This window comes from Helobdella robusta (genome assembly GCF_000326865.2).
Source record: "Helobdella robusta unplaced genomic scaffold HELROscaffold_1, whole genome shotgun sequence".
Taxonomy (NCBI): domain Eukaryota; kingdom Metazoa; phylum Annelida; class Clitellata; order Rhynchobdellida; family Glossiphoniidae; genus Helobdella; species Helobdella robusta.
In genome coordinates, this window is record NW_008703570.1 from 110,276 (window position 1) to 127,667 (window position 17,392).

Here is a 17,392-nt window from a genome sequence, read left to right on the forward strand (position 1 = left end):
GACAACATCTTAGGTTCTCAATTTTGATATAAATATACAAGTACAAGCTTTAGTTTTCTTAGAACGTAAAAAAATTCGATTAAGCTGTATATTGTTTGCATTCCTTAAACTCACCTCACTAGCTTTTTTGTACTTTTAAATTATAAAATTTCAATACTGTATTCTTTGAACTCGAATTCTTTCAACTGTAAAATTTACTGGACGCACTAAAATATTTATATGTTACTGTTTAGTTCAGTGACTGGATTGAAAACGCGCATTCGTTGTAATTTGCGTTGGCCGCAGTCAACTTCCAACCAGCATGCTATTTGTAGGCGACCCGCAGGAGAACGAAGGAATATTCAAGTATGAGCTCTCCGGCCAACTTCGAAAATCAAGTGGCTCAATTCGTTAAAAATTTTCATGCCAATGAAAAAAAATCGAATAAAAACGGACAAAACTGAGACTTTCGACAGATTGATTTTACGCACGTTAATAGAAATTTTAAAAATAATGCAATGAAAACATTTATTTAATAAAAAAAACTAAAGTTATTTATAATAAAAAAATTGAAGTAGTAAATTTAATTTACGCAGTGTTTTTCTATAGGATGAATTTTATTCAATCAGTTCTAAAACGTTTTCACATTTAACTAGTCTTTTAAATAAAGCCGGCTAAGGGCCAGTACTGTTGGAAAGTGCAGACTTTTCATCAAAAGTTAAAAGAGAATTTTCTAATTTTGAGGCCCAAAATTTACTCATGAGATGCATTTCCTCAGTGATATTTAACGTCTTTGCTGTATCAGGACCCCAATGTTGATCCCTACCACCCCAATAATGCAGCATTTTCAACGTGTTTCCAGCATTTCTAGAGAGTCCATGTTTTAAATGGTTGTGGTGTACGGCTGCACTCAGGACACTTGCAGGCCTATAGATAGGTTTACTCAAATAATTTGCTGGTTTCTTCGTCATTCTTGTTATCCGTTTTATGACAAGATTTTCAGATCTTTTCCCCCGGCCTAACATTAAGTAGTTGTCCATTGATAATTCACTAATTTCTTCTGAAACGTTTTGCAAATACCGAACAAGGAAATTTTCTTGACCATCTGTCGGTGAGAAAGGATATTCATCGATATCTATTGCCATGTGCCACAGGTGATATTTTTTAAACCTTCTAATAAATCTTTGATAGCATTTGGTCTGAGAGGCCATAGGATTTCTCACTCCACTCCATTCTACATAAGTAACAAGCTGATAATCTATATATTTTTTTATATGGTTTTTGAACATTTCATCCTTGGATGCATAATGATCGCAAATAAGAATATGTTCTACTCCAGCCAAAAGTAAATAATGGAACCATTGCTTGAGTTCATTTATTGACCATTTTGCCTTATCATAAGCATACAATCGAACTTGCAGCACCACAACTAGAAAATAATAATCTTCTGTTGTTTCACCAAACTCGTCTTCTTGCGGTTCGAATTTTTTATATCGTAAAAAATGTTGCCATATTGGAAGCTTTCTCAACTTGCCCTCGATGTAAACAGTTTTTTGGTTGTCGATGAATGTTGTGTTTCTAGGCTTTCCAAGAAGCAGCAACCGATCTTTTAACGAAATAACAGTGTGTTCTTCATTCCAAGTTTTTTCGACTGAGGAATTGCTAGCAAAATTGCTTGAGCTCTTCCAATCATCGCTCAAATAACGAAATGCACCCGAAGAAACTTTCAGTTGAAAACATTTGTAAACGTTGAAAACTGCAAATATTCCAAAAACAGCAAAAAAGAAAATTTTTGTGGTTGATGTTTGACCAAGTAGAAACACATGCATTTGTCAACAAAAATGAATAATAAACACATCTTCAGTCGCTGGCTGATTGATAACCAAACATTGTACCTTGACAGGTGAAGCATAGAATAGAAAATGCCGTTAATGACTGTTTGACGCATGAATATATCCATGGTTTGACGCGCATTTGTGATATTTGAAAACACAGATGCAAATGCAAGCAATATTACATTTTTATAGAAAACAAGATTTTTTCACCTTTTCCGATGTAAAACGGCATGGTTTTTTATAAGATTATCTTCAGTGTACACGAAAACATGAATGCGATTACACCAAACTTTCAGGTGGACGGGAATTGAAATTTAGTACCAATAAATAGAACTGTTATCCAATAATTTTGGATAGCAACAGTCCTATTTTTAATAAATTTGGATAATAATTCTATTTTCAATAAATTGAACACTTTCCAGAGAATTTTAGTAAGGAAAATTGAAAAGAAAAACTTTAAATAAATAAATCAATCCATAAATCAATCAATCAATCAACCAATCATTCAATCAATTTCTAAAACGCTATTTCCGCGATGTTCAACAGCACTCCTCAGTGAATTTTGTAAACAGATGGGTCTTGAGATCCGCTCTAAACTTCGTAAGTGATGGAGAAATAGAGAAGGAGGTAAAGACTTCCAGAGAAAAGGGCCAGAAAAAACAAACGCAGAATTAGCAACAGAGTGTTTAAACACGAGTAAAGAAATGAGAACAAGAAAATCGTAAACCGGGACGTTTAGGTTTAATTAGTATATCTGATAAATTCTTAGGAAATAATTTAGAATGAGACTAAAGAAGGAATAAAGTAAGATCGTCAAAAGAAGGCAAAAGATTTTTTATTCTACGTAGATGAAAGTATTAACTTCTAGCAACACTATTAATCGGAGAAGGAAGAGACATGCTAGAATCAAAGATAAAGCCTAGACTACAAAACGTATGCAATACATCAATGCTCAAGATCCGCTCAGCTTGAATATTATAAGAAGATTTGGCAAACTCCAGTGTGGCATCACATGGACTTGATAACTCACCAGTGAGCATGTCAGCCATTTGATTGTTTGCAGCATCGATTACAATTCGAACAATTTCTATTATGATTTTAGAGACATAAATCATCATCCTGGCATTTACAATCAATCAAAGATTTGAACGTTTCGTTCCCCTCCAAGCTGTTTTTAACGATGTTCTCGTCCATGAACAATTCTGGTCGTTTGAACTTGTTAAGTTTTTAATAACGGCTTTGAAAGTTGCAACCTAAAGATTGAACTAATAATTATAAATTTTTGATGTTTAAGAATTTCAAAATTTTGTCCCAAAAAGATGGTACAACTAAGATTAGAAACAAAAAAGAATAACAATACGGTTAAAAATTTTTTATACCATCTTAAGATTTGAATATTGCAATAGAATTTTTGTAGAAGAATGTCACACATGGACCAGTAACAACTTTCCCAACGAGACCTATAGATTTATGATGAAATATCTTTCTTTCTCTTTCATCATGCCGCTGGATAGATCCGAGTCTGACACCATGCTTTATGAGAAAAGTTTCAAAAGCCCACGGCACATCTTTTCAGCTGTATCTGTGAAATAGAGCACGTTAATCGAACAATACAATATATATAATTGTTCTTAACGTTACCTCAGCTTGGAGAGTTTATACATGGTACGTAATTTATACGCTACGTTGCCGTTTTTATCATTTGTTAGCACTTCAGCCGACTTCTCGTCATTTATTTTTTTCATTTTTATTTTCTTACTGGTACAACAATTATTAACCACAAGAGGCGAAGTACTACTGCATGCTTGCGCCGGTTGAGGATCATTCTGTGAAAACAAGCTAATGGTGAAAAGGAAATTTATAAAAGTTGAAAGAAATGTCCGACCCACAGCATATATATACCTTTTAAGCAATATAGAATTATCCCCCAAACAAATTCTATATAAATAACGACATTCATTTCCTAGAACCATCAAGTTCTTTGTACTGAGGTCCGACTGTACTTGCTTAGTTATTTTACTTTTTTGATGAAATTTTTAAAATTTGTTACTTCACTCTTGCTTGTATTAACGCGTGTTATACGCGTGTCTTGGTCATTTAATTATTTTTTGTCATCAGCAATTAATAATTTTATCGTAAAAAAACTATTAACTTATCATATTTGGTTAAAATAAAAATTGTATTTAAGTAATTGTTTGACACAGAATTGTTAAATTGCTGTTAACAATGCCCACCATAAAGGGGTGTGGCGATTTAATTTCCCTATGGCGCTAGTGCTGTTTCACTTTTTTGCATTCTTTTTTATTATTATTTAAAAAAAAACAAAATCTGACAAACGCAGAAACTGTTACAGTTTGCAAGGCAATAGTATAAAATGATGACGAAAAATAATTAACGGGGAAAATGTTTAAGCATGAAAAGTATGGAAAATAAAATAAAATAATGGTTAAATATGACAAATAAATAAAAAAAATTATTAATAGACTATTAATGACTTAGTGATTTAGTTAAGTGATCGATAAGAAAAAAGAGAACTAAATTGAGTAAATGATAAAGTTTAATTGAGCGCTAATATATTTAAGGTGTCTCGTATAACCATTGAATTCTATAATTCATGAATTATATAACTCCATGCGTATATCTTAATATTATTAAGATATGATATACATACATTAACAAGTTTCGATTGTATTATAGACAAAAACATATTTACGAGAAAGAAAAAACGGGAATTTTATTTCTCGTTGTGGTAGCTAAAAAGCTTGTTCAGCGTTTTGTTTGTTTAAGATTTCAAAACAAATCAAATAAAAAGATTAAACTGCTGTTAAAATAATTTAAATTGAAATTATCTAACAAACTATTAAATTAATTTGTCATGAAATCGTAAACTATTGAGCGGCTGTATACTTTGCGAGGTAGCCGTTACATGTTTAGTTATTGTAAAACTTTGTTCTAATAATATATATATAGGTGAACTTAAAAATAGAACATTATTAAGCTTAAAAATTTTTCTCAAAATGGAGTTTAATGAAAATGAAATACATCGTACTTATGATCCAAAAGCTTTGAACATGCCGGGCTACAGTCATCTGAATAAAGAAGTTAATCGTCCTTTTGTAAATAATCCATTAGATTTGGAAACGGTGGATTGCGAACTTTTCATTGGAGAACTTAATCGCCAACTCGCGGATGAATCATTAAGTTTGGGAATGCTGCATAACAAAATTCTTACTGGAGAACTGAACCATCCACTTGTAAATAAGCTATTAAAATTGGGAATGCTGCAATACAAACATCTTACTGAGGAACCTAATCGCCCACTTATGAATATTTCATTATGTTCGGAAATGCCGAATCACAAATTTAATAAAGGAAAATTCCCACTTGCAAAGCATCCATTAAATTTGGAAATGCCGCCCCAAAAACTTCCTGCTGGAGAACTAAGCTATCCACTTGTGAATAATCAATTATGCTTTGGAATGCTGGATTACAATACTCACAATGGAGAACTTAATTGTCCAATTGTGAATAATTCATTAGGTTTGGAAATGCCAGATTACAATGCTAATAATGGAGAACTTTTTCTGGTAAATGACCCATCAAGTAAGAAAAAGCTGGATTACAAATTTGACACTGGAGAACTTAACCATTTTCTGACAAATAATTCATTAGGTTTGGGAATGCCAGATTATAATACTAATAGTAAAAAACTTCCACCAGGCCTTGGGATGCTGGATTACAAATTTCATACTGCAGAATTTCATCGTCCCCTTTTAAATGATCCATGTTCTTTAGAGATGCCAAATTATAAACTTCATGTTGGAGAACTTAACCATTCCCTGGCAAATAACCCTTTACATTCGGGAATATCTGATTACAAACATCATACCGAAGAACTTAATTGTTCCCTCGTCCACAATCCTTCAAAAATGCTGGATTTCAGACTTGGTGCAAGAAAATCTAATTATCAATACGTGAATTCTTCATTAGATTTGGAAATGCTCGATTATAAACTTCCAAATGGAGAGCATAATCTTCTACTTGCAGATGATCCACTGAGGATGGGGAGGCTCGAAAGCAAATTTTTTACTAAAAAATTTGATTGCCAGCAAACGAAGGTAAACTATTTTGATAAATATTTTACTATTTAAAAAGTATAACTAAACGTCATTATCTTTTAAGCCTACTACAAAATTATTTAGATATAAATGAATATATTGTAATATATTTATGAATTCATTTTATGTAAAAATGAAAATATTAATTTTAAAATAACTTGATTCAGCAGTATGAACCAAAAATATTTGAAAAATTGGTTCAGAATAATTTTCATGAGAATGGAGTTGAAGGAGAACTGAATGAATTTGACCAGATTCGCAACAATCAAAAGCCACAAAACAAGAAACGTATTTGTTCCCCTGAACATGATCCATATCTTTTAGAAATGTCGGATTTCAAACTCGATGCGAGAGAACTTGATTGTCAACTTGTGAATACTTCATTAGATTCAAGTATGTTCGAATACGAACTTCAGAATGGAGAACGTCTACTTGAGGATGATGATCCATTAGGGGTGAGAAGACTCGAAAACAAATTTTTTGCTGAAGATCGCGAGCTGACGAAGTTAACTGAAAAGTTAAACCAAAATGATTTTAATGAGAACGGAGTTGAACGAGAACTGGATGAATTTGACAAGATTTTGTTGAAGCGCAAAAATCAAAGACAGCCAGACAAGGAAGGAGAATTTGTATTGAAGAACCAAACCTTTCGTAAACTGGACAAAAAGTTTTATGAAATTTTGATGCTTAGAAAATGTATCAATTTGGTACAAAAAGAAGGAAAACGATTATTGCATTGATTGAATTTATTTAAAATTTTTTATTACTTTTAAATTTTTCATTTTTTATAAAACAATTAATTAAATCATTGTAATAAAATTTGGTGGTTAACTTTGATTGAACCGGATGGTTAAATGTTTCGTTGAAAAGAATATTTAAACAGTTTTTATAGTTTTTAACAAGAATATTTGAAAATGTATAAATTGATTTTTTAAACATTTAATATTACTTTGATTTTTTTTTGTTGAATTTAACTTGTCGCATTGCATGTTTTTATGTCCATTATCTAATGTTAATTGAAATTAATTAAAAATCAATTGATATTTGCCTCCAAATGTTCGTAAAAATTAAAATTTTTTAAAGTTTCATTCAAACCAATCAGTCAACAATCTTTTTAGCTTTTGTGGGACACTTTTTTTGGTTTCCAAAATATTTTTCCATATTAGGCCAGTTTTATCAAGTGTAATGTTCCCACTAGATCATTCTAAATATTCCAACTTTTGTCTTCTTGTTTCTAGATCCCATTGCTTAATCATTATTCGTGTAATATTGATAATATATGATTTTTATAATCGCAAAATCATTTTCATGTTACCGAAAATAATAATAATATTATTATTAATATTAATAAGATAAACAGTAACATCAACGAACCAACAACCGTGCGTTATGTTGGCAACTATGAACTGGTTGAGCTGCTATGTGTCATGCGGACGAACAAATGTTTGAAACATATTTTTGATTCAGAATATAATTTTGGGCATGTATTTATAAAATTTTCAATTATTTTAAATAAAAAAAACTTAAAAAACTTTTTGTTTCAGCTTTGCGTGTGTGACTATTGTAAATAACACTTCCAATGTAATATATTTTTTTGTTTTTTAAAAGAATCATTCTTTAAACAAAAAAATAATTATTAATATAGTCTGACATTGTGAGCATGGAATAGCAACGGTTCGCGATAAGACGCAACGCTTGACAACATAACGTACTTGACTTACTTTTTTGTTTGTAAATATTATGACTTATTATGATTGGTCACCGAGTTAGCTCAGTAGGTAGAAGTACCATGTCTCACGCTGCTATGACGCGATGGCATATAGTTCGAACACTGTCTGTCTGATGCTCAAAGATTTATTAAACGCCTGTGATGTGGTGCTTGCGCGTGCATACGTAATGTGTATATACGTCGTTTAGTTTAATTACAAGTGTAGAATAATGCGTTATAAGAATAAAAAACTATTATTATTATAATTAATCACAGTTTTTATATATTTTTATTAATATAATTTGTATATTAATAGTGTTTTGATGTTACTTACGTTCATTTACGTATAATTACCGAATAGCCCAATTTAGAAATAAATTTTGTTGTTGCAAACTATTTTTAGGAACCAACAATTTCGCTTTCATGGGCATAAACTTGGTTTCGTTTTCATCACAGTTTAAGCTTGGAAAAACCTTATTTCAAATTCGTTTTATATGTGGGTATGCGTTTGTGAATCATATATGGCATGCGTGTTGTTGTTCATCTTCTCTTTTTTATTATCATCTCTCTCCTATATAAATACAAGCAGGATGCATTATACTTCAGAAGATAAATTTAGTAAATTAGGAAAGGAAGTGATAGCGTCGACTAGCTCTTATTTGTAAAATCATTTGAACACAATTTTAAGAAGTTTGAATCATTTTTGTTTTGAATAAAAATTTTTAAAAATTCAGCCCTCATTATTTATTCAGAAGTTTATTGATAAGACCTTCTTGTTCATTTGAACAATATATTTACAGCTGGCAAGGCTTTACAAAAAAAATAAATAAAACAAAAGTATTCAATTAAGAGTTAAAATATAAGGTTCAACTAAATTAAAAGTGAATCGGAAAAACTAATCCTAAAAATCCAGTTTTGTGCTCTATCAAAGTGGTCAGGATCCGCCCCATAACTCCTATGATATGATATGGAGCAGCTGAAGAGGTATGTTTATAAACGGTTATTAATTAGCAGTTTACTATGTATTTTTATTTTTAAAGTTTGATTTTGGGACAGAGTCGATTGACAAAAATTCGTAATTTTTAGGTGTTTTAAACTAGGGCCTCTTACCTGCTTGTGGCAAATTTATATTTTTATTTATTTCGATCTATACATTTTATTAAACGGTTTACCAAAAATATTATCGTGTCCCATTTGCACAAATAAAGTTGTTCCTTATAGTTTTCATTGAGAAAATAATTAAAGAGCAACGGTATTTTACGCTGAATAACAAAATCGTAGTTGTTCACTAACTCATCTTATACAATTTTTGAAACAATGCCAAAACACGTTAAAACAAAAGAGAAAGAATAAATTGTTGCAAAAATTTTCAAAACTAATATCCTCCGCAGCTCGAGTCCACATGCGTGGACAATGCGACAATCCGCTCTTAAAAATTTCAAGAACAAGTTACAGTCATAAAATTGGTTTTCCATAATTGTAGACACTTGTAGCTATCTTATAAAACTATCTTTTCTTTGTTATTGTTCACCGAAATTTCCCAGGATGGCAGGTTTTACACCAAAAATTTTTTGCGAAAAATGGAAAGGTTTGTAGCCGTTTTTTGTTCTTTGTTAAAAATATTATTAATATTCAAACTTCACAGAGGTACTAATTAGGTCATATGTTTGCCATATTGATAGAAAAAATAATTAAATTACGTTAATTTCTTGATGGTGACCGAGGTGAAAAGGCTAAAATGTAAAAAATTAAACAGGAAATAAAATGTTTGCAATATGCTGCAACAAACTCTGCATAAATGATAGCAAGAATTAGAAAACTTTAAACTTTTCAGTTAAAGCTAGACAGTAAAGTAAATACATTTAAAATTTTGAACTAAATACACATAATGTCGTTCGCAAAGTTGGTGTTGGTTATTTTTGCTGGAGTAGAAATGTTTTGAGGGACTGTGGTTCGATATAATATTTATCATCCGACTTCAGAAAGTGTTTCGAATTGAAATTTTTTTATATTTTTTATTTTGAAAATATTTATAATGTCTTTTAGAAGATATCAATCTTTTTTCATACTGAAAATAAATTCTAAAATTGTGAATGAAATCTTGCAAGTTTTTTCAGTATTTTTTAAAACACCGATATAAAATAATTTTATTAAAAGAAGCATTCACATTGACTGATTACACTGGCTACTTATAAAATAAAGAATTTTTTTTAAATTTGAACATAAATGCAAATCATAACGGTAATATTATGTAAATGCAAATCATAAATGTAATATTATTTCTGTCTGATATTTTAGACAACGCAAAGCGATCGTTTATTTATTTTCAATTTTTGGTTTTTGCTAAAAGTTATTTCTCGTTTTCAACTTTGGAAATCTTCACCTTCATTATTTTTTTCATTAGTCATATATAAAGTTCCTGCAGATCTGAAGAAGTTAAAACTCATCCATTAGCAAAAATTCATCTATGTGCGAAAAAAAAATTAATAGGCGCTATAAAAAAGAATTAATTGATTGCTTAGTGAAAATAATTTCAAAAATTTACAACCTGCCAAACGTTAAAAGATGATGTAAAGTCTTCCAATTATAATATTATTTCAATTGAGTTTCGGAAATTAACAATGAAATTAAAAAATTTTTCATCTCAGGTTCAGCAACGGTTATCAAGCAAATATGTTCAAGTGAGTTTTTAAAATTTTAATTGAAAATTACAATACTCAAAATTTATCCCAGCTTGCTTCTTACTCTAACATTATTCAAATGTTGGTTGGCCTGGTCCAGTTTCACAGTGCACGCTGTAACCGGGTTTGAATGCGTCACATCCACGCGTATCACATGCTTTGTGTATGATGAGTCGTTTAACATGCATTCTTATACGTTGTTTGTTTATATGTATAGTGCATTCCACTGAACCTTGGAAAAGTTTTTAAGACTTTTACGACCTGAAGATAACTCGATAGAGGCTCTCTACGAATTTACAATATAATAACCATTTTTTAACATTTTAATGTTTAACAGCAAGTTTTAATAAATGATTTTGATGCAGAGAAGCTGTTAGAATTATTTAACCCACAGCGTAAAACTCAAAAATTTTTAAATTTTTATGCGTATGCTGGTGAATAAATTTTGTTAGAAACAAATTTATTAGATCTTATTTTTTAATGAATAGAAAGATTGGAAAATATTAAAATATTCGTAAACTATAATTGTACATTTTTTGTTTTTAAATCTTCTTAATTACGTAATAATCATAAAATTATCCCATAACAGAGCCAATTTGGTGGCCATGATTGCGTTGCATTTATACATCGTTAGGGCTTTGCCGAACTTTTATAACTTCGGACCACAAGCGCGAGATTCTGCTCTGGCGAAAGAAGATGATGCCTTCACAACGATCAACATCAATTTCGAATTTCCTTTTTTCGGTAGAAGCTTTTCGCAGATCCACATCAGCACGAACGGAATTATATTTTTCGGAGAAGGTAGCAGAGACTACAAGCCAATACCTTTTCCACTTGTTGGTATGCTCTCAGTTGCAGCTTACTGGGTTGACAGTGATCCAAGGATGGGTGGTAATATTTATTACAGAGAAGAATTTGATCCCGTTATTTTGAATCAAATAACTGATTATATAAGAAACAAATTTGTTCGGTTCAAAAAATTTACAAGTACTTGGGCTCTGATAGTGACATTTAACGACGTACCTAGATTTAGATGTAGTGGAAATGAATGCCTCAACGTTGTCAAACATCAAACTATCCTAACAAGCAATGGAATACATTCGTTTGTAATCTTTCTTTATAACAGATTGGATTATTTTGGTGCTCAAATTGGATTTAATGCAGGAGATGGAAAAAGATTTGTTTTAGCTGATTACTCAAATACGGACAAAATATCAAAATATGCTTTAGAAAATAGCAATGTTGGTTTTCCTGGAGAATGGTTGTTTTCCATAAGTGACGAAATTACTGCAGCATGCAATTTATTGGGAATGTTGGAAATATATCCTAAAAAGGTGCTTTATTATGGACAACAAGAAGTGTTCATAAGTGGACCTTGTTTCGATGAGAACACAAAAGAAGTTGATGTAAAAATTGGAAATGAAGATACAATTAAATGTCAAAAGGAAGAAAATAAACTCAAATGCTTGACTCCGTATTTTGATTCTAATGTAAAAATTCCTGTCATACTAGAACACAACAATGTGGTATACAAAAGCTTTTTTCTATCATATGATACTGGAGATTCACTCGTGCAAAGTTCAACGTATGCCACGTTGAACAAGGCTGCTGGAGATGATGCCTATTTAAACTGGGACCAAACATTATTTAGTGACGAAATAGTAATATTAAGAGGAATAAAACAAATAGTTAAACGCAATGCAAATGGCTTTTTAATTTATGAAAAAGTAAAAATTCTTGAAAAAATCAGTAACACTGGGAGTTATAAACTAACAACTGTGTCAAGCGAATTTAACGACGAATCAGTTCGTTATTTAGTAAATATTGAAAGACATGTTTTTGAAATTGTGAAAGAATTTTCATCATCCACATTGAAAGATGAAAGTTTGTGCAGCGACTGGTTTAAGAAAGAAAACCATACAACTGAAATAAATGAAATAAAAGAACGAGAATCAAAACGAAATCCTTGCCAACCAACTGTACCAGACAATTTTCCAGATCAACTTTCAGGAGGTTTCATAAGAGATAGTTCATGCAATCCATCTTTCTTTGGTAATATCGGTTGCCGAATTTTTCACAAAGGTGCTAAAGGGTGTTATAGAAGTTTGAACAATCCAAACAACATAGCTGTCCAATGTTGCTACAATAGTGACAACATGTTAATTGTTGGTCCAACAGGTGGAGGAACATTAGATTTATTTGATTCTCAAAAATCTAAATGGGAACATTTCAAAATTGATGTCTGGCCATACTTACAATGTTGCATATTTTCTGATGAGTGTGACAAATATTATGAAAAAAGACCTTCCGTTGATTCCAGGCATTACGTTCCACCACGTCCTGTGCCGGCCCGAGGTGATCCGCATTTCACTACGATGGATGGAACTTCTTACGAGTTCAATCCGGTTGGAGAATTCATTTACTTGCAAGTACCAAACACCACCGTGCAAACGAGAATTAAACAATACGTAGACAAGAACAATGTACTCAAACCAGCGAGCTATTTTGCAGCGTTTGCCATAAAAATTTACGACTTGTCTTTACAGATTGAATTTACCGCAAAAAATAATTTACAATTGAAAGTTGATGGTGTGATTTGGGACGAGGAATCGTTATCTTTACCAGAAGTGAATGCAGTAATCAACCCCACCCTCATCAGCCTTTACACAATAACTGGACTCAGTTTTCAGTTTTATAGTTTGAATGATATGCTTCATGTTATAGCAGCTTTACAACCCAACATTAAAGGACAAGTCTCTGGTTTAATTGGCAACTGGGATGATGATCCGTCGAATGATTTCATGTTGCCCAATGGAACGTGGATTCCAAATACATCCTCACCAGAGGACATTCATTACATATTTGGTATGTCGTGGGCTACAACCGAGAAGACAAGTATTTTCAGCTATCCTGATGGTTTGAAATGGAGTGATTACCAGAATTCATACTTTGTTCCATTCTTTGGTCAGCCATCAAACTCGTTCTCTCAGTGTGGCAACAATTCTGAATGTATATTTGACGCGTTCGTTACGGGAGATGTGGATGTTGGACTGACGAACGTTCATATTGAAGAAACTATTAATAGCCAAATTACGGAATACCAGCATATGCAAATAACCTGCAGTCCCAACATACACGTTGCCCATGCCAATGTCAACGCCGAACACAATAGTGACTACACTCAAGTTGACTACTCAATCGTATGTGAGCCTGGCTACATGTTGAGTGGAAAGTCTTCTGTGAGTTGTGTCGAAGGGAAATACTCAAACGAATATGGAAGCTGTGTTTTACATACTTCTTCATCTTTGTACACACTGTTGTACGTAATCATTGCTGTTGTTTCAGTAATTTTATCCATCATTTTCATGAAATATGGGCATTTGCTATTTCGTTAACTATTTCGTCAAACTTCTCTTGAGATCTTGTTTCTCATCAACGGTGGCATCAAAGATGACTCAACCACTAACGTAATTATTTAATTAATTTTTTGTTCAATATAAATGATAATTGCACTTGCACCTGAGATCTGTATATCTTAAAGAAACAAAATAAAGTTGAAGAATTGTTGATCGTTGCTTTGATGATCGAAAACTAAAAATTGATATTTTTAATGAACAAATAGTATGAACTTGATTAAAATTAGTTTTTTTAGTAAACGATAACGTTTTTTCACTTAACAATTGAACTTTTTATTTTTATATGCTTCTAATAAAAACTTTTTAATTGTTTTCAAAGCATAAAAATTTTATTTTTTTTTCAGCAAATGACACAACCCGCCTGCGTGCATTAATTTTTATTTTCAGAATTCGAAAACTTTTAATACTGCTATGGAAGTTGTGCTACTTTAATATTAAACAGTTATTTGATATTTCAAAGATATTTAATTAATATTTTTTTCAACGGACCGAAATTTTGTATTTTTTTTTTTAATTCAGAGGTGGGTAAGTTAATGTCGGGTAATTAGTATTTATAGTTGCTAACAACGCCTGAAATATATTTTTATATTTTTATATATCGGTTATACTTAGTTGTTCGTCGCAATAAAACTTTTTGTAAAAAAAGACCTGAAATACAGAGGTGAACAGAACACCTGGAATGACGAGACGGTGACGATGAGCAATCAACTAACAGTTTTAAGATCAACCTTGGAGAAACAGGATATTAGGGCAGAGTTAATTGACTGTGGCTCTCACACAGACGCTAGTCTACTGAATCACTATAAACCATGTTATGTCATGTTATGTTATGTTATATGTTATGTTATGCTGTGCTATGTTATGTTATGCTATGCTATGCTATGTTAGAGAAATACATTGCGTAGCAAGTTGTTTCTGTGATTAAAATGATAAAATAAAAAATGAAGATGGTTATGGATTGACAATGATAAAAATGATTATGACAAAATAATGAAAATATTACAAGTGTAATATGTTAACGTTGTTATAATTGTTAGTTTTATGTTACGCATATGAGCTACCTTCTAAAGCGATAAGAACCTAACTTACCGCAATGAAGAATGATCTATAATTGAAAGTTAATGCTTTGTTTTTCGATGAGGAGTCGTTAACTTCCCAGGAAGTGCAGCTATGCAACAACACGCTATCAGCCTCCACGCAATACAACTGAACAATCCTCCGTTTTAAAAATTTAATGACGTGATTCATATTCCAAAAGGCTTACAACCCAGAAAAGTGAATATATGTTTAATTAATAAAAGTTGTGGCTATTTTACGGTGGTAGTTAAGATTTTTTAAAATAAAATGCTTTTGAAACTTAGTTTCAGAATAATTTGATACGATAATTTCTTAACAAATAGGATTGTTTTAAAGAAACTTGAAATCTTATATGTGTTTCAACTAAAATGTTCTGGCTCTGGCGAATAAATTTTAAATAGCATAACATGTCGTTTCTATGCCTCCAACAAGTTATACCTCTCAAATTAAAAAAAAGAATAATTAATAGAGTAATAGTAATAACAAAAAAGAAAAATAATAATTAATAAATTAACTACATTAAAATAAACTGCATTAAAATAAACCCAAATAAATCAAATTACATCTATATAATTATTGAAGTATATGCATGAAGTCACATAAATGAATACGTATAAATGAAATAGTTAATTAATCCATGAATTCACGACTGTATAGAAACAGATCTATACATATATAAACATACCTACATTTATACACATATATTCACACAACACACACACATAACCTGGGATTTGTTTTTAGTAATAACATGTCTTTTGGTAATAACATGTCACAACAACCAGGGCAGTTTCGAAAGAATGCTCTGGACAATTGACTAGGCTTAGGCTCATCAAACGATCTTTAAACAAGAATACTTTTCAATGTCTTGTTCATTCCTTTATCCACTCAAAAATAGACCACTGCAATAGTTTATATTACGACCAGTCTGGTGTAAATATGTCTAGACTGTAGTTGGTTCAAAATTGGGTTGCAAAGTTGGTTTCAGGTGGCCTTGAATACGATCAAGTTAAGCCAACTCTTTTTGCTTTTCACTGGATTCAAAGAGTTATTTTCAAGATATGTTTAACGGTTTTTAAATGTATTAAGAGAGTTGCCCCTAAATATTTAACTGGCATTCCTAGAACAATGCCACTGCTGAGTCAAACATTGCACTCTGACAATTCAGGTTTACTGTTTGTACCTGACACAAGCTTGGCTTTTGGTTGAAAAGAATTTATCCGTAATGGGTCTTGCTGCCTGGAATGATTTGGTTAAGGACCTTCGTGATCCTGCGTTGTCTGTTATTCAATTTCGTAAAAGGTTGAAACACCATCTTTTTGTCCAAGCTTACACGTGCTAATGTCTTTCTCTCTCCATTCTTTGCATTGCCCAGCTAAAGTGCTACATAATGTACTGCATTAGCGTTTCTGAGATTATTTTATTGGGCGCTTAAAAACAAACTAATAATAAAAATAATAATAATTATTATTATTAATTATAATATCCAATTTAAATATGCAGTTATAATATCCACTTTATAAAATGCAATTATAATATCAACTTTAGAGGTGTAGATGCGGAAGAAACGTTCAGATATTTGAGGATGGAAGAAGCGAAAATGTTGATGGCCTCTGTAGAATGTGTCACAAGCATATTGAAAGCATTAGCCATGTCATATCTGGATGTACGGTATTGGCACCAACTGAATATACTAAAAGACACAATCGAGTTGCAAGCTATATCCACTAGGTGATATGTAGGCAGGTTGGATTAGAGACATGTGTAGAATATAAACATGAACCGAAGAATGGAACAAACTATGTCAATGGTCAAATTTTATGGGACACGCCAATTATAATAGATAGAAAATAGAAGCAAAGAGACCAGATATCATTGTCCAAGATAAAAACGAAAAAATATTTTTTAGTTATTCCTATAGTAGTGGGAGCACTAGGAGCAGTCTCTAAAAATTTAGAAAAAACTTCAAATGAATTTCCGGGAAAACTAGCTCTGACCGAAGCTCAAAAATAGCATTATTAGGGACAGCGAGCATAATAAGAAAAATCCTCGGATGAAGCTCTTTGGGATCCAGTTGAATCCCGTATTCGTCAATGACCAGTATTAAAAACCAAGCTGTAAATACTGGGATAATAATAATAATAATAATAATAATAGAAACTTTTTCATTTCAACCAAAATCGTTAAAATTAAAGAAAATATTAATTAAAAATGTAATAATGTTCAATAAAAACCAGAATGCTCATTATCTCATTTCGATCTTCTGATATTTATTTCTCCAGGTTTTTTTGTTAGTGAGATTTTGAAAAAAAGGAAGAAACATACGAAAATCCAGCGATGTAAACATATTAGGACAACATGCTAATATTTCGTACACTTCAAAACGTTAACCTTTTTTCATACTAATCTTTTACGCAAGTGACCTTACCAAGAACTGTCTTGTTATTGTTTCATTATTTCCTTATTCCTATCCACCTAACACTCATATGCACCAATTTGATAAAAGTTTACACAAAATAAAGTTAAAATTATTAATAAACCATTGGTTTATTTATAAATTCAAAGTAATTAATAAGTT

The 17,392-nt window shown here is 31.4% G+C and overlaps 3 protein-coding genes across 3 annotated transcripts; 2 read left to right on the plus strand and 1 right to left on the minus strand.

Moving 5' to 3' along the window:
* Positions 1-653: 653 nt before the first annotated feature.
* Positions 654-1,953, minus strand: HELRODRAFT_158313 (hypothetical protein; the record flags this gene model as incomplete). Its single annotated transcript, XM_009010421.1, has 2 exons — positions 654-1,735; positions 1,875-1,953. 2 exons carry the CDS (start codon positions 1,951-1,953, stop codon positions 654-656), a joined length of 1,161 nt encoding a protein of 386 aa, XP_009008669.1.
* A 2,878-nt stretch (positions 1,954-4,831) lies between these two features.
* HELRODRAFT_158314 (hypothetical protein) lies at positions 4,832-6,672 on the plus strand (the record flags this gene model as incomplete). Its single annotated transcript, XM_009010422.1, has 2 exons — positions 4,832-5,932; positions 6,100-6,672. The coding sequence occupies 2 exons, from the start codon at positions 4,832-4,834 to the stop codon at positions 6,670-6,672; spliced, it is 1,674 nt and encodes a 557-aa protein (XP_009008670.1).
* A 2,513-nt stretch (positions 6,673-9,185) lies between these two features.
* Positions 9,186-13,716, plus strand: HELRODRAFT_158315 (hypothetical protein; the record flags this gene model as incomplete). The annotated part of the gene is made up of 5 exons (XM_009010423.1): positions 9,186-9,228; positions 9,286-9,287; positions 10,289-10,321; positions 10,659-10,693; positions 10,911-13,716. The coding sequence occupies 5 exons, from the start codon at positions 9,186-9,188 to the stop codon at positions 13,714-13,716; spliced, it is 2,919 nt and encodes a 972-aa protein (XP_009008671.1).
* Between the last annotated feature and the right edge of the window lie 3,676 nt (positions 13,717-17,392).